The sequence below is a fragment of the Gopherus evgoodei genome, chromosome 5 (genome assembly GCF_007399415.2).
Source record: "Gopherus evgoodei ecotype Sinaloan lineage chromosome 5, rGopEvg1_v1.p, whole genome shotgun sequence".
Lineage (NCBI taxonomy): Eukaryota > Metazoa > Chordata > Testudines > Testudinidae > Gopherus > Gopherus evgoodei.
Window position 1 is genome coordinate 135,704,724 of NC_044326.1, and position 21,425 is coordinate 135,726,148.

The window sequence follows — 21,425 nt, forward strand, 5'->3', positions numbered from 1 at the left end:
TCCACTACATGCATCTGACGAAGTGGGCATTCACCCACGAGAGCTCATGCTCCGAAACGTCTGTTAGTCTATAAGGTTCCCCAGGACTCTTTGCTGCTTTTACAGATCCAGACTAACATGGCTACCCCTCTGATACTAGGTTTAGAGAGTTCAGCCAGAGTCAGGGTTCATCTTAATAAGGTGTAAATTTTTAATGGTGAGTGTAATCAATCATGGAAACAATTTACCATGGTAAAGTCTCCATCACTGACAATTTTTAAATCAAGATTGGATTTATATTGGATATTTTTCTAAAATATATGCTGTAGGAACTATTTGGGAGGCATTCTATCACCTATATTATACAGGAGATCAAACTAGATGTCCCTTCTGACCTTGGGAAGCTATAAATCAATTGCTTTCCAGGTTTAGGGTACATTGCAATCCCTGGGATGAATAAATTGGAAGGCAAAAGCCCTACTGTCCTTCTGTCTTTTGCTGTTCTGCTCACAGGGAGCTGGAAACAATGTTTTTGCTGTGCTGGCTCTCCGCAAACAAAATCTTCAATAAGGTAAGGCACATTACTGTTTCTAAGGAATTGACTAACTTGAAAGTTTTGTTGGTTTATCTATGTCAGTAGGTAGTGTGGAAAAATTGCCCCCTACCTGATATAGCATCTGCACCAGCAAAAATGGTCATGTAGATACAGGAGTTGTACTAACAAAAACATCCTTTTGCTGGTCTAGCTTATTTTGTTTGGGGAACTAGTATAAGCAGTAAGAATTCTTTTGCCAGTTGTGGTAAACCCAGGACAAGCGGGGAGGGAATTAGTCCCAGGAAGTTAAAAGGCCTCGGTCTACCCACTGAGAAGAGATAACCACTGGGAAATAAATTTCAGCTGGAAAAGGGGTTACCAGGGAACTAATTAGGTTCAGCTGTCTCCAACTGCTTGTGACCTTTTTAAACCCTCCCCTGCATGTTACTAATAGGAAGTTGCTAATAGGTTAGGTGTAGCAAGACATTGAACCCTTCTAGGAAGGAAGGCTGGCTGCACTTCCCCTCTGCTCCCCCACCCCCTTCCCCCCTGTGAAGGGAAGGAAAACCAGCACAAGGGATTGACTGAGGAAAAGAGTAGCCAGACCCTATGCTACCTGTAAGGATGTGCCTTGCCGAAGCCTGTGTCTCTGAGGCTAAAAAAGACTGAGCCTCCTGAGAAGAATGTACTTTGCCACACAGTATAGACTGTGTCTCCTCTAAGAGTGTTTTTCCACTATAACTAAATAAGCACCCCATCTAGAGTAGACAAGGCCTTAGTTGTAAGTCTGGCATGAGACAACATGTGGCCCTGGGGAAGGTAGGGGAGAGATGGGGCCCTTTAATAGAGAGATGTTGGCATCTCCAGAACAGTTCTGCTTTCCATGGCTTTGTTCTGCCCTTTGATGGAGGGCTGAGTGGTGTTGGACAGTTTAACAATACATTGCATGTATAATCTTGTAAACACTTCAGGAAACCTTGGGATGAAAGGTGCTAAACAAAGTTGGTGCAGGTGTTTTGTAAAAGCAATGCAGTTTGTGATTGTCAGAAGGTATTAAATGTGTGACTGGTTATGGGCACAGTTATGCATAACAACATGTAGGGGTCACTTCATCCTTCGCTGAAATGCAGCCACTTCTGTGGTAGAACACGGTAGCTGTTTAACTGCTCACAAGAACACTACACAATGCTTTAAGCGTAAGAAAGGAAGTGAGGAAGATGGTGTGATTATGGCATGTTGTTTATTCCCTTTTCCTCATCGCTCTGCTGTAGTCTTTTACCTTTTGCATTTGTTATGCTCCCTTTTAATCCTTATATAACAAAATGTACTAACAGCAATTTATTTTTGTCCTTAACAAAAAGTTGTAAAAGCAGCAAAGAATCCTGTGGCACCTTATAGACTAACAGACTTTTTGTAGTATGAGCTTTCGTGGGTGAATACTGAGGTTGCATCTGAGGAACTGGGTATTCACCCACGAAAGCTCATACTACAAAATGTCTGTTAGTCTATAAGGTGCCACAGGATTCTTTGCTGCTTTTACAGATCCAGACTAACATGGCTACCCCTCTGATACTTAACAAAAAGTTGGTAACTGAAATACAATACAGTAACACTGGGTGTTCATCTTTATCAAATGCACTTTTCCAGTGGTCCCGAGTCATGTACAATGCCATCAATTACATGCAAAAGTTCAAACTGACTCAGTTCAACCATAATGATTCTTCCCAATCCAGAGCCTTTCCCCTTAACCCTTCTCTCCCATTCACCCATCTTCCTGGAAATAGCATGTTTATAAGAGTTCCTTGCAACACTCTGAAAGTCAGCAAATGCTGGCCTAGCTGGACCAGTAGGTCCCAAACCCTTTACCATCTGACCCTGTTCAAAGCAGACAAAGCTTTGGCCTGACCTTCCTGCATGCTGGGGACAGTTTCACAGCCATCAGCTACTAATGCAGTACTAGGCTACTACGGTCTGTATGGTTATCCCAGCCCTGGCTGTGGCATGTTTCAGGGACACCGTGCAGGTGGTTTAAGTGCACAGAGCTTATCCTGCTGGGACAGAGTGACCCAAACTGAGACCCCGGGAATACGGGCTTCATGGAAGGGCAGAATGGAGGTAGAAGGGCTCAAGGGGAACCCCCATGTTCCTTCTTGGAGCCGCTATTCCCTCTACCTTGTTCCCTCTTACGTCCTATTCCCTCCCCCGAGCGATCTGCCCCTCATTGTGTCCTTCTTACCTGGCTGCTGGCAAGGCCCTGTGGCATCCAGCTGTGCCCTCTCCATGGCTCCACGGGCACGGTGCCCACAAGGAGAAGAGACCATCTTGCTGCCCTTGGTGCTAGCACCCTGGCTGCCCCGGTGACCAAGTGGGCTCCATGCAGAGCCAGGCCTGGACAGGCGCCGCTGGGCTGGGTGTGTGGGTGGGACGGCGCGGTTTGAGCTGAGAGGACTCACCAGGGGTATCTCGGGGCTTCCAGCCAGCCACAGGCATGGCCAGGGGAGAGTGTGAGTGAGTCCAGAGCAGGGCGCCTTGCCCCCAGCAGACACAACAAGGGGCTATCGGCTCAAACTCCAACAGCTGAGGTAAAATCATGAGGCGAGAGCCCAGTGCCAGTCTGAGCTCTCTGTCCTGCGCCCAGTATGGGGAGTGTGGAGGGGCTCGAGGCCGGCTTTGCTCTCCATCCTTTGGGCCCTGCCTGACTCCCTTCTGACAACAACATTTCTACGTGATCCCTGGGAGAGAGGGGGAGGCAGGGCATGGGCCTCTCACTGCCCTGAGTGGGGGGAGATGGGGCTGGAGCTCCGATTTCAGCTTCAGCCCTGGGTCGCTGGCCCTGGCAACCCCAATAAAATGGGGTCACAACCCACTTTGCGGTCCTGACCCACAGTTTGAGAACCGTTGCCAGCCCACACTCCATTTCCCATAGCCCTCAAGGACCCAGCCAAGCAGAGAATAGCTGGAGCACAGTACGCTGTGGCTCCAGCTCCTTTGTGCCCCTTGCCCCGACATGAACCCTGCACCTGGGGCTGGGGACTGGCTTAGTGCTCCTCCAGCAGCTCTCCACCAGTGGGAGATGGTATGGCTAGACAAAAAAGGGGTGTAGGACTGTAGGCAGCCAAGTGTGAAGTAGAACAGCCTTGAGGTTGCTCTACTTTATGCTGGCGACCAGACTGACAGCCAGCTGGCCCTGTGATTGAAGATTTCGCTGCAAAGAGGGCTTAAAACCACCTTTGCCATCACCTCTGGCCCTCCATCCAGAAAGCATGTTCAGCACTGGATTATTAAAGAAGGCAATTCAGAAAGGACGGTTTTGTGTTTTGCTGTTTGTAGGTATAGGGATATGTAGCAAAATCTCCAGTTCCTGGCCTAGAGAGTGTACAATCTAGGAGTGAAATCTTGGCCCCATTGAAGTTAATGGCAAAACTCTCATTGATGTCACTGGGACCAGGATTTCACATATGACAGGATGTGCTAGGTGGACAAAACAAATCTGGATTGCAGAGAGGATGTTGGGTTGAAGTTTGGAAGGTGAAGTAACAATAAAATGAAGGTTTAGCAGGAAAGCTTAAGTCTCAGCTTGCCGGTTGCCTGCCAAAATGCCAGACAGGAGGGATTTATAGGTGTTTTGGCAGAAGCAGTTTTTAAGGAAGGACTGAAAGAATATAGGATGGCAACTTCATGCATTTGTATGAGGAGGTTTTCCTACACATAAGGGGTGGCAAGGGAGAAAGCACAGCACCTCTACAAGTATCATTCCTTCCTGTGCCAAACGTGAGGGAAAGACATTTTGCTTGAAGTCACCCAAAAATTGTTACAATCTGTTGGGGTCATGTTCTTCCTATTTTACAGATTTTCTGTGTTGTGTATTATGATAGCTACGCATTACCTTGCTGCAGGGGTCCCCAACCTTTTAGTGTGGCGGGTGCCGGACAAGCAGCTGCCGAGAACCAGCGTCATCAAGAGGCGTCGCTGCCGACCTGCTGTAGAGAACCAGCGTCGTTGAGAGGCATCGCCGTCGAAATGCCGCCGAAAATCAGTGGCATTTCTGCAGTGACTCTTCTTGATGATGCTGGTTTTCGGTGGCTGCTTGTCCAGCAGCCAGTAGGCGGGCGCACATAGATGCCCCGGCGGGCGCCATGGTGCCTGCGGGCATCGCATTGGGGACCCCTGTTTTATTGTATGTATTAAATGCACCATTACTGAGAAATTAACAGGCTCTGAATCTCTCTGTCCCATCCTGTGTTGCAGTATAAATATAAACAATGTTGAGCCAGAGGAACCTGCTGAGGAGGCAGAAGAAATAAAACAGGTAAATATTTGCATGAGCAGAAGCACCTGTGGTGAGTGGTAGCTTTAATTACATATGCTCTTTTAAGTAAATAAGGGATGAGACAGCGCGTGTTACATATAATCACATGGGTTGTGTGCACTTTGAGTCGCATCTTTCTGACAGCCTCTCTGCTAAATTCACTATGATAAACATAGACAACATCTGGAGTGCCTTTGGGTTATATTATCATAGACCTATAGGCCTGGAAGGGATCTTGAGAGGCAGAACCAAGTAAACGTAGACCATCGCCAGGTGTTTGTCCAGCCTGTTCTTAAAAACCTTCAGTGATGGGATTCCACAACCATCCTTGGAAGAGTATTCCAGAGCGTAACTACCCTTATAGTTGGAAAGTTTTTTCCTAATCTCTCTTGCTTCAGATTAAGCTTATTACTTTTGGTCCTACTTTCAGTGAACATGGAGAACCATCCTCTTTTGTAGTAGCTCTTAGCATATTTGAAGACTGTTATCAGGTCTCCCCTCAGTCGTCTTTTCTCAGGACTAAACAAGCCCATTTTTTTTTTTAACCTTTCCTCACAGATCAGGTTTTTTAAACCTCATTTTTGTTGCTTTGCTCTGGACTCTTTCCAGTTTGTCTGCCTCTTTCCCAATGTGTGGCACCCAAAGCTGGACAAGTACTCCAGCTGAGGCCTCACCAGTGCCGTGGGACAATTACTTTCTGTGTCTTTCAAATAACACTCCTGTTAGTACGTCCCAGAAAGATACTAGCCTTTTCGATATGTCCTACCCTATCTATGTGCGCGCATGGATTTTAATGGGATTTGGGCATCTACCTCTCTTAGGCGCTTTTGAAAATCACAATATATATCATGTAAGGCTAGCCCCTGATACCCTTACTGCACGCTGAATGCTAGTGTACTCTGGAAGTAGTCCCGTTTATTCTTACAGGTGCTACTTGTGGAGTAAGGTCCTATTCATTGGGAGTACCTGTATCAGAATTTAGCTCTTAATCGCTTGCAGTTCATTATTATGCTACAGAGAATGCGTCCTTTTAAAATTTAAAGAAACACTGTCAAGGGATATAAAAGTAATTTTATTCTTCCATTGATTTCAATAATAAAATGTCTTTCTGTTTTTATCGTTTTCCACTGTGCACATAATGAAATCCTACAGCTCCTCCCATCCTCCTGTTTCTAACAGGATTTGGAATTTATTTGTCCTTTGATTTGTTTCATGTGTTTCCCCCACCATCCAATAATCTTTGATGGTAGGTTTCACCCCACTGTAGGTCTCTTTGGCTGTTCTTTATTTTGTTGGCTTGTATGGGTTGCTGTGCCAAGCCAGCAGGGGTGAAGGACTTTCTACCTGTGGAGCTGTGACAGGTTCGGTCACAGAGTCCCCCTTGGGACTGTCACCTGACATGCTGGAATTACCTCTGAGCCTGCTTTCCCTGCCAGCTTGGGACTCCAGAACCCTGCCTTGTGGGCTCACCCTTCACTGGCCAGCGAAATCCCCTACCTTTCACTCAGCTTGGGGCTACAGAGCCCTTGGGGTTGTTCCAACCGCAGCAGTTGTCAGGATCCCAACTTCCATCTCCGGGATTCATGTTTCTGTGCATCCCAGGGCAGGACCTGTCCCCTGCTGACCTGCAACTTCCTGGCAGTCAGCTGGGAAGGCCTCGCTGTTACAGGGTGGAACATCCCCCTCCCCCAGGGAGAGGATCACAGGACAGGAGCTGGCTCTATCCAGCCCTTCCTGCAGGGGACCTCTCTTGAGCCCCAGAGCTACACGGCCCATTTTCCACTGCTACCAAGGAATTAAACAGACACTCTCCTATTTCCCCAGCAGCACATGCGACTTTACCCTCCCCTCTGGGGCCTTCAGCACAAAATTCCTCCTTGCTGCTAACAAACCCTGGGACAGATTCTGCCACATCAAAAAAATGATTCCCTAGTAGAAACGGTGCAAAATTGCTTGCCACTGCTGCAACAGTCAGTTCAGCTTGCAAATCACCAGTTTCCATGTGTACCTTAGCTAAAGGTGCAAAGACTTTGTAACCTCCCACCAGTTCTAATTCTACCATTTTTCCTGGTAACAAATCCTTCTCCTGGATCAGGTCCATCCTGACCACAGAGATTTCTGCACCAGTATCCGTCAAACCTTGAAGCACTTTGTCATTAAACTTAACAGCATGCACATGCTCACTGCTTAGTCGTGTAGAAGCAACCTTTACAAATCCTGTGTGGTAAGAGGCAGTAGCCTGGGATACCCCTGTGTGCTGAGAAGCAGCAGCTTCATGTTTTACGTGATGCCTGTTCCCATTCAGACAAGGGCATTTATTCCTCGGGTGCTCAGTGGACTTACAATGATAGAACCTTCTGGGTCCTCTGCTTGTACAGACTTCGGACGAGTAATAGGGGAACGGGGAGATGAACGTTGTCATCAGATGCTACCGGTGTGGTGCTCTTCTCTGTTCAATGCTGATATCAATCAGCTGTGTGCTGTCTCAGCTCTGCAGATCACTGACACAGCGGACCCCAAGAGAACCCCCAATGACTGCAGATCACTGACACAGCAGACCCCAAGAGAACCCCCAATGACCACAGACTCTAGTAAGGTACGAAGGCACATCGGCCAGGTTTATTGTCAAACGAAGCACAGTAATAGTTCCCTCTAGACTTTGCTCTACAGGACATACTACGAATATGTGCCCCCTGGCAATGGACTCAGCACAGTCAGTGGCGGGACTTTCCACTTCTTCCTAGGCTGGACAAAGACATCGCCCCAGGGATGCATTCTTATACGCAGGTACAAACAAGTTACACATCACTCCTGATGTATGGAGATGGAACCCCTCTACGCAGCAAGGTACAACCCCTGTACATAGCAAGGTGCCGCCTCTCACCTTGTACATGTTGGTTCGAACAAAACAACTCTATCCATCATATTCCCCTTTTGGCCCTGTCATTGGGATGGGTCAGTCTGTTCCTTGTTATCTGTGTGGAGTGTACGACTATGTGAATGTTCTGATATCTGGTGTCCGGTACCTTTTACGTATGTCTCTTTTTGCAGCCTCAGCATTTTCCTTGCCAGCTCCCTGTGAGCAGGTCCTGCCTCTGGCTCACAGCTTAACTTGGCTTTATGTTAGCAAAGTCTTGACCATTACTTTAGTTCAGGTCTCATACAAGGCCTCTGATACCAAGGTTTATATCTCAGGGCCTCCTCTTACTCTTACTTACGTCCAGCGTCCTTTTTCCCAGGGATAAAATGATGATTCTGCATTCCATCAACCCTGTACCCCTCTGCCAGCAGTTTATGTTTAATTGCAGCTGGTGATTGCTCAAAAGAGTCTGCAAACTCAGCTAATTCACCCACTGCATCCACCTTTTTGTCTCACAAATATTGTTTTACATCATCACTGCACATATTAAGGAACTGTTCCTGAGTAACCAAATCACACATTTCTTCCAAGCTTGTAATGCCTTTTCCCCTCACCCAATTGTCTAACAAATCCCTCCCTTTCATTTACATAAGACACATTACTCAATCCAGATCCCTTCTTAATCCAGATCCCTTCTTAAGACTCCTGAATTTTACCCTGTAGGCTTCAGTTGTAATCCGGAACGGTTTCAAAACCAGTTCCTTAAATTTACCATAGTTTGAAGCATCAGCAATAGGCATCCTACTGAATATGTCCAGAGCTCTCCCAGTCAATTTTGCAACTGAAGTGGTCATTTTTTGGTCCTCAGAAATCGCATGTAGAGTGCATGGTCTCTCAAAGGTGATGAAATATTCAGCAATATATCAATGGATTCGTCATACTGAGGGCATAACCATTCCCATTTGTGGATTTTTGGGGAAGTGGAGCCAGCTGCTAGAGGGTTTTGCCTCTTCCACTCCATTACAGCCTGTTCATGCTTCTGGGCTGCAATCTAGACCTCAATTTCTTTGTCTTTTAACTCCAGGGCTAGCAGCTTCTCTCTTTCCTTCTTCTCCTGAGCATGATGTCTCTCTTCTTGAGCAGCTTGTTGGGCTAAGCTGTGGGCTTCCATGGCTCTTTCGTAAGCAGCTTTTTCCCTGGCAATTTGCTCATCAATTTCCATTTGTCTTAATTCCATCTGTCTTTTATGTTCATTTTCCTTCTCAACAGTATGAAATCTGTGCAGTTCTAGCTTCTTCTGAGCTTCACTCTCACTCTTTTTGTTGATTTTCCTGCCTCTATTTCCTTTACCCAAAATAAGCAAAAAGAAAATAACAAACCAGTATCCATTTTCTGTTTTCTGGCCACCACACTTAAAACTCACTTAAAATCACTACCAGTGTCTCTCAGCAATCAGCTGTGCACAGATCCTGCTGACTACACCACTGTGACAGGTTCCGTCAGAGAGATCCCCTTGCGACTGTCACCTGACATGCTGGAATTACCTCTGAGCCCACTCTCCCTGCCAGCTTGGGACACCAGAACCCTGCCTTGTTGAGCCAGACATACTAGCCTGCTGCAACACAGACCCAGGCCTGGTCCACACCCTCAAAGCTGCAGACTTTAACCAAAAACTGCTCAGCAAGTCACCTATCTCCAGCACCCAGACACCCAGTTTTCAATGGGATCCATCCGTTTTACTCTGTATAAAGCTTATAAGGGTAAACTCATAAATTGTCTGCCCTCTATAACACTGATAGAGAGAGATGCACAGCTGTTTGCCCCCCCAGGTACTAATCACTTACTCTGGGTTTACTAATACATACTTAATAAAATCATTTTATCAAAAATAGGATTTAAGTGGTTTCAAGTAATAACAGACAGAAAATAAGTTACCAAGCAAAAAACCGCAAGTCTAAGCCTAATGCATTAAGAAACTGTTTAGAGGTAAAATCTCACCCTCAGAGATATTCCAATAAGCTTCTTTCACAGATGAGATTCCTTCCTAGTCTGGGCCCCATCCTTTCCTCGGTACCATCCTTGTTTGTTCCAGCTCAAGTGGTAACTAGGGGATTTCTCATGACCTGGCAGCCCCCTTTGTTCTGTTCTACCCTTTTATAGCTTTGGCCCAAGTCAGGAATCTTTTGTTTCTCTGGGTCCTCATCCTCCTTCTAAATGGAAAACTACCAGATTTAAGATGGATTTCAGCATCATGTGACATGGTCACATGTCCTGTGAGACCCCCTCCCCCAGCCTCCATTCTTCCTGAACTGGCTTACACAAACACAGGAAGGCTTGCAAGTAAACAGAGCCATTTACAACCAACTGTCCTAGTCAATGGGAGCCATCAAGATTCTAAACCACCATCAGTGGCCAACACTTTGCATAATTACAATAGGATCCCAGAGTTTTATACTTTATATTTTTCTAGCTTCAGATACAAGAATGATACATACATACAAATAGGAGGAATATATTCTGTAGATTATAACCTTTGTTATGATACCTTAGAAGAGACCTTTTGCATAAAGCATATTCCAGTTACATCATATTTACACTCATAATATTTCCATAAAACGTATGGAGGGCAGTGTCACAGGAGCTTCACTTTTGCTTTGAAAGCAGATGGTCATATTTATGGGGGTTTGGTTTTTGTCATTTACAGCAAATTGCAGAAGACTCATTCTGTGCTGATGTCCAGGTGCAAACTTCCTATGTGGAAATACCACCAGGAGACAGGTGGCGTTGGTCGCGATTACAAACAGAAGCTCAGGTGCAAACCTCAAATCTTGGACTACCAGACGAAGAGACTTTCCTCCCATTTGAAAGTGAGGTCCAGGTACAAACCTCAGATCTTGAAATATTAGAGGAGGAGACTTCATTGCCATCGCAAACAGAGGCCCAGGTGCAAACATCACTTATTGAAGTACTAGATATGGAGACTTTATTCCCCATTGAAAGTGAGCCTCTGGAGCAGACCCCAGATCTTGACTTTCAAGACATGCAGATGAAGAATTTATTCCCATTATTCGTTGAAGTTGAAGTGCAAACCTCATATGTAGACATACCAGCAGGGAATAACTGGCGTTCGACACGACTACAAGCCGAGGCCCAAGTGCAAACCTCAAATCATGAACTATTAGAGATGCTTTCCTCCCTCTCACAAAAGGAAGCCCAGGTGCAAACTTCCAAACTTTCAATAACAGAAGCAGAGGAAGTGCTTCTTCCCCCATCACTAACCGAGGCCCAGGTGCAAACCTCTGAACTTGCAGTAACGGAAACGGAGGAGGAGGTGGCCCCATTCCAGGTAGAAGAAAAGCCTGTCCCCACAACCCAAAGTGAAGCTGCTGTGCAAACCTCATATGTAGACATACCAGCAGGGAATAAGTGGCGTTTGTCACGGCTACAAGCTGAGGCCCAGGTGCAAACATCAAGTATTGAGTTACTGAAGAGGCTTTCTTCCCCATCGCTAACTGAGGCCCAGGTGCAAACCTCCAAACTTGCAGTAGCAGAGGAGGTGCCTCTTTCCCCCTCACTAACCGAGGCCCAGGTGCAAACCTCCAAACTTGCAGTAACAGAAGCAGAGGAGGAGGAAGCCCCATTCCCAATAGAAGAAAAGCCTCTCTCCAAAAGCATAGCTGACGCTGCTGTGCAAACCTCCTTTGTGGACGTACCAGTAGGGAATAAATGGCGTTCATCACGGCTACAAGCTGAGGCCCAGGTGCAAACCTCAGGTATTGAGTTACTGAAAAAGCTTTCTTCCCTCTTAGTAAACAAGGTCCAGGTGCAAACGTCAAGTATTGAGTTACTGAAGAAGCTTTCTTCCCCATCATTAACCGAGGCCCAGGTGCAAACCTCCAAACTTGCAGTAACAGAAGCAGAGGAGGAGGAAGCCCCATTCCCAATAGAGGAAAAGCCTCTCTCCAAAACCGTAGCTGACGCTGCTCTGCAAACCTCATATATAGACATACCAGCAGGGAATAAGTGGCATTTGTCACGGCTACAAGCTGAGGCCCAGGTGCAAACGTCAAGTATTGAGTTACTGAAGAAGCTTTCTTCCCCATCGCTAACTGAGACCCAGGTGCAAACCTCCAAACTTGCAGTAACAGAAGCAGAGGAGGTGCCTCTTTCCCCCTCACTGACTGAGGCCCAAGTGCAAACCTCTGAACTTGCAATAACAGAAGCGGAGGTGGAGGAAGCCCCATTCCCAATAGAACAAAAGCCTCTCTCCAAAACCGTAGCTGACGCTGCTGTGCAAACCATATTTGTAGACATACCAGTAGGGAATAAATGGCGTTCATCACGGCTACAAGCTGAGGCCCAGGTGCAAACGTCAAGTATTGAGTTACTGAAGAAGCTTTCTTCCCCCTCACTAACCGAGGCCCAGGTGCAAACCTCCAAACTTTCAATAACGGAAGCGGAGGAGGTGCCTCTTGCCCCCTCACTAACCGAGGCCCAGGTGCAAACCTCCAAACTTTCAATAACGGAAGCGGAGGAGGTGCCTCTTGCCCCTTCACTAACCGAGGCCCAGGTGCAAACCTCCAAACTTGCAGTAATGGAAGCGGAGAAAATGCCTCTTGCCCCCTCACTAACCGAGGCCCAGGTACAAACCTCCAAACTTGCAGTAACGGAAGCGGAGGAGGTGCCTCTTTCCCCCTCGCTAACTGAGGCTGAGATGCAAACCTCCAAACTTGCAGAAGCAAAGACGACCTTTCCCTCCCCATCACAAACTGAGGTTCACATCCAGTCTTCGTATTTTGAAGTACCAGAGTTGGAGGATGAGATGCCCACTACCCCAATCAAAGAGAAACCCCTCCCCCTAACACTGATGGAGGCCCAGGTGCAAACTTCCTATGTAGACATACCAGCAGGGAATAAGTGGCGTTCATCACGACTGCAAGTGGAAGCCCAGGTGCAAACCTCCAGGCTTGAATTGCCAGAGGCAAAAGAGAAGGCTCCTTCCCTATCCCAAACACAGGCTGAGATGCAAACCACCAGGGTTGAAATAACAGAAGAGAAAGCAGCACCTCTGACTCCTCCAGATGTTAAAATATTAGAAGAGGAGACGCTGAAGGAGGAGATAGAGCTGAAGCTTCCACGCCCTGAATATACCGAGGCCCAGGTGCAGACCTCGCTTGTTGAAATACCTGTGGGGAAGAAGTGGCGTTCATCCCGTTTATGTACCGAGGCCCAGGTGCAAACATCATATCAAGAACTCCCAGTTGTGAAGAGCAAGACTTTGCCCCCACAAGGTACTGGGGTGGTAAAGAAGGTCACTGAGCGTACAGCATCAAAGAAGTAAGTAGAAAAAGCTAGTTCTGCCATACTTTCCCTGCTGCAGGGCTGAGCATCCAATCTTTTCTTCATTGTAGAACGCTAATATAGTGTTCGGTTTTGTGTAGATTTGAAAGGATGGGTTGAAAATTAGCTGTGAAGCCATTTACCGTTTATTCATCTATTCAGAAAAACCTGTAGCTCTTGTACCACCAGTACATTCTTTGTATCCACAGATTCAGAGGATTTGAGACCAGAAGGAGCCATTCGATCATTTAATCTGAGCTTCTGTATAGCGCAGGCCATTACATTTCACCCAGTTACTCCTGTACTGAGCCCAGTAGCTTGTTTGGCTAAAGCACCTCTTCCAGAAATTAGGGCTGTCAAGCGATTAAAAAAATTAATCCTGATTAATCATGTGATTAAAAAAATGAATCGCGATTAATTGCATTGTTAATAATGGAATACCATTTATTTAAATATTTTTGGATGCTTTCTACATTTTCAAATATATTGTATTCTGTGTTGTAATTGAATCAAAGTGTATAGTGCTCACTTTACATTTATTTTTTATTACAAATATTTGCAAGACAAAAGAAATAGTATTTTTTAATTCACCTCATACAAGTACTGTAGTGTAATCTCTTTATCATGAAAGTTGAACTTACAAATGTAGAATTATGTACAAAAAAATAACTGCATTGTTTTAGTTTTCAGTGTAAAACTTTAGAGACTACAAGTCTGCTCAGTCCTACTTCAGCTAATCACTCAGACAAACAAACTTGGTTACGGTTTGCAGGAGATAATGCTGCCCACTTCTTGTTTACAAATATCACCTGAAAGTGAGAACAGGCATTTGCATGGCACTGTTGTAGCCGGTGTCACAATATATTTACATACCAGATGCACTAAAGATTCATATGTCCCTTCATGCTTCAACCACCCTTCCATAGGACATGCATCCATGCTGATGATGGGTTCTGCTTGATAACGATCCAAAGCAAAAAGGACTGATGCATGTTCATTTTCATCATCTGAGTCAGATGCCATTAGCAGAAGGTTCATTTTCTTTTTTGGAGGTTTGGGTTCTGTAGTTTCCAGATCTGAGTGTTGCTCTTTTAAGACTTCTGAAAGCATGCTCCACACCTTGTTCCTCTCAGATTTTGGAAGGCACTTCTGATTCTTAAACCTTGGGTCTAGTGCTGTAGCTGTTTTTAGAAATCTCACATTGGTATCTTTGCGTTTTGTCAAATCTGCAGTGAAAGTATTTTTAATACAAATGTGCTGGGTCATCATCCGAGACTGCTATAACATGAAATATATGGCAGAACATGGGTAAAACATAGCTGAAGACATAGAGTTCTCCCCCAAGGAGTTCAGTCACACAATTTTAATTAACACCTTACTTTTTAACGAGTGTCATCAGCATGGAAGCATGTCCTCTGGAAAGGTGGCTGAAGCATGAAGGGATATACGAATGTTTAGCATATCTGGCACATAAATACCTTGCAACACCGACTACAAAAGTGCCATGTGAATGCCTGTTCTCACTTTCAGGTAACGTAAATAAGAAGCAGGCAGCAGCATCTCCTGTAAATGTAAATAAACTTGTTTTTCTTAGCGATTGGCTGAACAAGAAGTAGGACTGAGTGGACTTATAGGCTGTAAAGTTTTACATTGTTTTATTTTTGAGTGCAGTTATTTGACAAAAAAAATCTACCTTTGTAAGTTGCACTTTCATGATAAAGAGATTGCACTACAGCAGTGGTTCTCAAACTTTCTGTCCCGTGGACCACTTGAAAATTTCTGGGGGTTTCAGCAGACCACTTAATGATCTTTTCAAATACTGTTTGTACAATTATCTAACTATTGTAAAGTGCTTGGATTAAAGCGCTATACTGTATTTAAAAAAAATATTTAATTTTTTTGTTCTACAAATTAAAGCACACACCTCATATTTTAATATCAGTAGTGTTACCTTTCCAATGAATGTGCCCTCTCTCCCCCACCACAGCAGCCCCTGAGCTGGGGGTGGAAAGGAGAGGGCTCTCTCCCCTGCCGCAGCAGCCACAGAGCTGAGGCTGTGAAGGAGGGCCATCTCTCCCCAGCAGCCACAGCCCTGGAGCTGGGGAAAGTCTCCTCTTTCTCTGGCCTCTTCAGCCCTGCATGTCCCAAGTTCCCTGCACCTGCTCATTTCACCCCACTGCCCCCTCCCACCTATGCCCTATTCCCCTCAAGGCCACCAACTCACCTTACATGTGCATCTTCTCCAGGGTCCAGGCACCTAATTAGTGGAGCCATGCCCGTGTCGCTCTGCTAATTAGGTGCGTGGCTCTTCATTTTCTCATATGCGGCCGCCCAGACACGCACCTTAGAGGAACTATCCATGGCCCACCTGAATGGAGCTCATGGACCACTGGTGGTCCATGGACCACAGTTTGAGGAACCTCTGTGCTATAGTATTTGTACAAAGTGAACTGGCCTGCTAAACCCAAGGTTGTAAGTTCAGTCCTTGAGGGGGCCACCTAGAGATCTGGGGCAAAATTAGCACTTGGTCCTGCTAGTGAAGGCAGGTGGCTGGACTCAATGACCCTTCAAGATCCCTTCCAGTTCTATGAGATAGGCATATCTCCATATATTATTATTATATTATATTATATTCTTTCTTGTTTATCATTTTACAGTTCAAATATTTGTAATAAAAATAATATAAAGTGAGCACTGTACACTGTGTATTCTGTGTTGTAATAGAAATCAATATATTTTAAAATGTGGAAAAACATCCAAAAATATTTAATAAATTTCAATTGGTATTCTGTTGTTTAACAGTGCTATTAATCGTGATTTTTTTAAAATTGTGATTAATTTTTTTGCGTTAACTGCAATTAATTGACAGCCCTACCAGAAAGGCATCCCGTGTTGATCTGAAGACATCAAGAGAGGGAGAATCCACCACTTCCCTTGATAGTTTGTTCTAATGGTTAATCACCCTCCTTGTTAAAAATGTGCCTTTTTTCTAATATGAATTTATCTGGCTTCAGCTTCCAGCCATTGGTTTTTGTACTGTCTTTCTCTGCTGATTAAAGAGATCTTTAGTACCTGTTATTTTCTTCTTGTGAAGGTACTTAGATGCATCTGAAGAAGTGGGTTTTTTTACCCATGAAAGCTTATGCCCAAATAAATCTATTTGTCTTTAAGGTGCCACTGGGCTCCTCGTTGTTTTTACTTAGGCCAGGTCTACACTGGAGGGGATCGATCTAAGTTGCGCAACTTCAGCTACATGACTAACATAGCTGAAGTCGACCATACTTAGATCGACTTACCCTGATGTCTTCACCGTAGTGAGTCGACTGCTGCCGCTCTCCCGTCGACTCTGCCTGCACCTCTCACTGAGCTGGAGTACAGGAGTCGACGGGAGAGCACTTGGGGATTGATTTATCATGTCTAGTCTAGATGCGATAAATCTATCCCCGCTGGGTCGATTGCTGCCCGCAGATCCGGCCGCTAGTGAAGACATACCCTTAGATACTGTAATCAAGTCCCTTCTCTATCTTCCTTTTGATAAACTAAGCAGCTCTTCAAGTTTCTTACTGCAAGACATTTTCACCAGCCCTCAGATCATTTTTGTGGCTCTTTTCTGCACCCTCTTCAATTTTTTGGCATCCTTTTTAAAATATGGACGTCGATGTGGATGCAGTATTCTGGTATTGGTCTCACCAATGCTGTATTCAGAGGCAAAATCACTTCCCCTGTTTACACACTCAAGAGTCTGGATATCTGGAGACTGGTAATGGGGGGTGGCTTTTGGGGGGTTTCTCAATTGTCTGAAAGAGTTCATTATAACGTTCAGTGCATAGCTCTTTTGTATGTTCAGAAAGATTGAATTTTTAACTGAAGAGTAGGTTGCATTCCCTTAAATGCACCTAAATGTTGGATTGTTATTCATGTGCTCATCCTCTTTAGGCAATTGGTGTATTTTTATTTTTTTTATGATATGTATTTATTTTATTTTACTTTTAACATTATGTGCTTTCAAGATGAAAAGCACTATATATCTACTAAAACATTCTTATTCTTATGATTTATTTATATTTGGAGGATAATTTCTTTTCTCCTTTGGAATGACTCCAGTTGCTCCAAATAACCAGCACTTCCTGGCAGAGAATTGACCTAGCAATGCCTTATCTCGCCCTCATCCCTAAACAAATTATTCGGTTTGAACCCTGATTGGCAGCTTGAGATGCTTGGCAGCTAGAGATGGGTCAGAGCCTGAAGCATTTATCTATTATGCCCTGAAACTGTGGGGATGTGGATGTAAGGGTCCTATATCCAGAGCACCCCATATTTGGGTTTTGTTTGCCTAGAGCAAAATCTTGAGGAGCAAGTTTTGCAGAAGTGCACCAAAAAAAATTTAGAATTTGCCCAATGCTATTGTCAACATTTGCAGATGTGTTGACCTATACCAAGTGAGGTTTTCAAACCTAGGGGATTTGGGTGCTCAAAACCCATTATTTTTGGCAAGAATTGGTTGTCTTGATCTTTTAAGCAGCTCTGAATAATCTCTGTTACCATATTTTATAGTAGACCCAGCCAAAAAATGAGGTGGTGCCACCTAAGGATTGAAAATGAGTATATATCGCAAGGCATGGATAGTTAAACCTCTTTCCTTTATTGTTTGTCTTTTTGTTGCAGAGTACCAAAAACCTCGACACGAGCAGCACCAATATCTGTGCACTTACATGTAAAGATGACTCCACAGCGCCGAAATGGGAATAAAAAGAACTAGTAAAAACTTGAATTTAAACAAATAAAACCTTGTAAAATAACAACTTAACCTGTGAGAATTTTCTGGAATGGAGCCTCACAGTTTGAATGTACAGGGCCATGTCCCCAGCTAGTGTATATTGGCATAGCTTCACTGAAGTAATTGGAGTTGTGCAGATACACACCAGCTGCAGATCTGACCTGTAATTTCTTACTTCGTCATTTCATAATCTCTGTTATAGTTAGTTGCTTGGCATGGTAAACTCTGGTTTTGGTCCTGTCCCCATCCTTACTAATTTGCTAGATTGCACACTGCGTAATTCACACACAAAACTGTGTTGCTACACCACATTCTAGTAAAATTTGGAACATAGTGCTCAAGAGAGGCCTCGTGCTATAAACCAGGCAAAGCTCGGTCAGTACAAATCACAACTTTCCCTGTCTACACTATGAGTTTGTACCAGTTCAGCTACATCATTGGCTGGCCATCAATTACTGCAGTTGGGACAAATTTCCAATGGATACTACTTCTGCCATAATAAAAGCATAAGCCTTACTTTACTGAACAGTTACACTTGTGCCACTGCAGGTATTTCAATTTGATGTTAAGTCTTTATGATTGCACTGTAACTAGCATCCCTAGTTAGGAATGAATTGAGATTTAAATTATAGACCTCTTCTTTTAGCAGTCTGATCATTTTCCCAAATAAAATGAGCTTTTGGGCTTAGATTCCTAATGGAACCTTCAGTTCAGAAGTTGCTTTTTTCAGAATAATTAATAGAAAACTGCAGAGTTGTTTGGAGTGATCCCAACATGAAGAAACATTGTTTTCCTGTTCAGAATCTTCTTGGCTTTGGATGGCTCAAAACCGATTTGGAAATAAAATAGAAATGTCATATACACCTAGACCACGATTCATCAAAGTACTTAATTTGTACATGTACTTAAATTTTAGCATATGCTTAAGTCCCATAGGTCACCATGGGAACCATAACTCTGAATTTCATAACTTTTGTGTGACTAAATCTCAACCTTGAAGAACCAGAGACTGCTAAAGCAGGCTAGAGATGCGTCAATTGCTGTGGTATTTGGGATTTGTAATATTAGAACTGTGAAACAGGTCTGAAACATAACACCTGCAATTTTCCAACCTACTTTCCTCATTTTTTTGCCACACAAACCTTAAAAAAATTCTTTGTCAGTTAATCCTCTCAAAAGACTTTTATTCTCCTTTTTGCATTATGGATAATTTGATTATGAGCTTTGAAAAGTAACCACTGAGAATACTGGAACTTGAAACCTTTTTGCTTCCATTAGAAATGACTTTAATTTCCCGTGGAGCTATTTATTAAGAAGGAGGTTTTCAAAAGCACCTAAAAGATTTAGAGGTACTGCTTCCATTGACTTTCACAGGGACTTTTGCTCCTATGGGTTGGTCTACACCACAAATAAAGGTATAATTGCGACATGAGCAGGTATACCTTCCACTACCTTCAGGTAACAACACCAGTGAAGATATGACAGCAAGGATCCTGGCGCAGGGCAGCAACTCAAGTACATACCTAGAATCCCTGAAGGGCTTGTACCGCTGCATTTTCACTGCTGTTGTTACCTGCACAAACTAGATTAAAGCTAGCACTGTATGCCTACCTGTGTTACAATCACACCTTGATTTGTGGTTTAGATGTACCCTTAATCTCTTGTCTACGTAGGAAAGTTTTACCAGTTGTGTCAATAGAATTATACAGATATAATCCCTTGTGTTGACACTTCTTATGGTATTGGAATGCCTTATCTTGATTTAACAAAATCCTTTCCAATGCAACATAAACAAAACCAAAAAAAGATAGTTATATCATAATAAGTGTTTACGTGAGGTTATAGTGGTATGACAATGTTGGTTTAAATTCACACTACAGGTTATACTTTCCCATGTAGACAAGGCCATAGGTACTGTTGAAAATCTTGCCTCACATTCACCTTTCTGGCCTGATTTTAATGGTAGAATGCACCCAACATTCTGAAGGTTTTTTCTGAAAGGTTGTAATTGAAATGTGATACTAAGGTCAAAATTTTCTAAAATGGTGGCTCCTAAGTGTGTATGAAATGCATAAGTAAGCGTCCTGATTTTCAAAAGTGCTGCAGACCCAGCAGCTCCTGCTGAAGTCAATGGGAGCTGTGAGGCACTGAGCATTTCTGAAAATCGTAAATACGAACCATAAGCAATAGTTTCTCTCTGGACTGCAGCGGGGAACTACTGAATGCTCAGCAACTTTGAAAATTAGGCTTTTATTTAAGGGCCAAATTTTCAGAAAAACACCGCTCCTGTTTAGGCACTTAAATGAATTGACCAGATTTTTAAAAAGGTTCAGCACCCAGAAGTTCCCAGGTTTTTCAGTGGAGCTGCTGTGTGCCTAGCATTTTTGAGAATTTGGCCTCCATTTAGATGCCTAAACTGAATTGATCTCTTCTGAAAATCTGGCCCTAGAAGTAGATATTTAGCACTTGAAAATCTGGCCCTATTTGGCTATTGGAGGTTGCCAATTCTGATGTTCCCACCCATACTAGATCTGTGGAAATAATATTTATTATTTAGTAACTGGAGCATAAAAAGGTGATAAATGATTCCAAAAAATAATTCCTGGTGCTTATCATATTACTTTCTTCCTGTTTAAGAGCTCTATTCGGGGTAAACATATTTAAGCTCCTTTTATTTTTGCAGGAGCACAAGTGCTGCCAGAGCTTCCGAGAGAAAGATCAGGTGAGTAGCAATGGGACAGTGTGTGCAGTTGGAAAGACATAAACTGTACTTAATTATGAAGAAAAAGAAGTAATTAGTTTAAATATGTTTCAGGATGTTCTGTTAGGTAAGAGCTTTTTGCCTGATTTTTTCTGCCGTTTTCTGTGGGGAAGTTTTATATTTTGTTTGATTGGTGATATAATTTTATATCGACTTCTTACAGGGTCATCTTGTTGAGATAATGACAGGCAAACCAAAGTCCAGGTCTTGCAACTGCATCTGTGCTTTCAGGCTCCAAAGCAGAAATCTGCCTAAGAGGAACCAGTTGCTGGATTAGGGCCCAAGAAGACTGCCTTGTGGTACATGTGTATGCATCATCTCTTAGGGCTTGTTTACATGGGGAAATTAACCAGAATAGCTCCCAGTTTGGGCAGTCTATTCCAGACTTAGTCACTTTATTCTGGAATTATTAGTGGACTTTGTGAGTGCACAGATTATTCTAGAATACAGTGACTTTTATTCTGAAATAGTGTGTCCACAGCGGGGGCTATTCCAGAATAGCCACTGCATAACGGTAAAATTGGTTAGTGGAAAATCGGGCACTGGCAAAATAGTTAATGTTACAAGGTTGGTGGTGAACTGCGTTGGGGTATATTAGTGAACCCCACTTGTCTACTTAATTCATAGAATTAGTTGCAATTGAAAAACTACCTATTGATTATAAGAACTAGGTATGAATTATTATTGTGATGGTAAATTATTTTGATTTGGGATATACTGTACTGTTCCAGGACACTGCCTTAATTTGCTTTAGACTCATGGATTTGGGGAACTTCATCAATTTAGAAAGTCTGAATATGAAAAAGGCCAAAAAATTCGAAATCGAGGATGTCAAGTTAAACTCCTACATTCACATTTAGGCAT

General features: G+C 43.7%; 1 protein-coding gene across 1 annotated transcript; it reads left to right on the forward strand.

The window, feature by feature from the left end:
- The first annotated feature begins 424 nt into the window (after window positions 1-424).
- On the forward strand, window positions 425-17,783 carry LOC115652240. Its single transcript, XM_030564026.1, has 4 exons — window positions 425-550; window positions 4,763-4,823; window positions 10,388-13,020; window positions 17,689-17,783. The coding sequence occupies exons 1-4, from the start codon at window positions 432-434 to the stop codon at window positions 17,780-17,782; spliced, it is 2,907 nt and encodes a 968-aa protein (XP_030419886.1). The 5' UTR covers window positions 425-431; the 3' UTR covers window position 17,783.
- The last annotated feature ends 3,642 nt before the right edge of the window (window positions 17,784-21,425 follow it).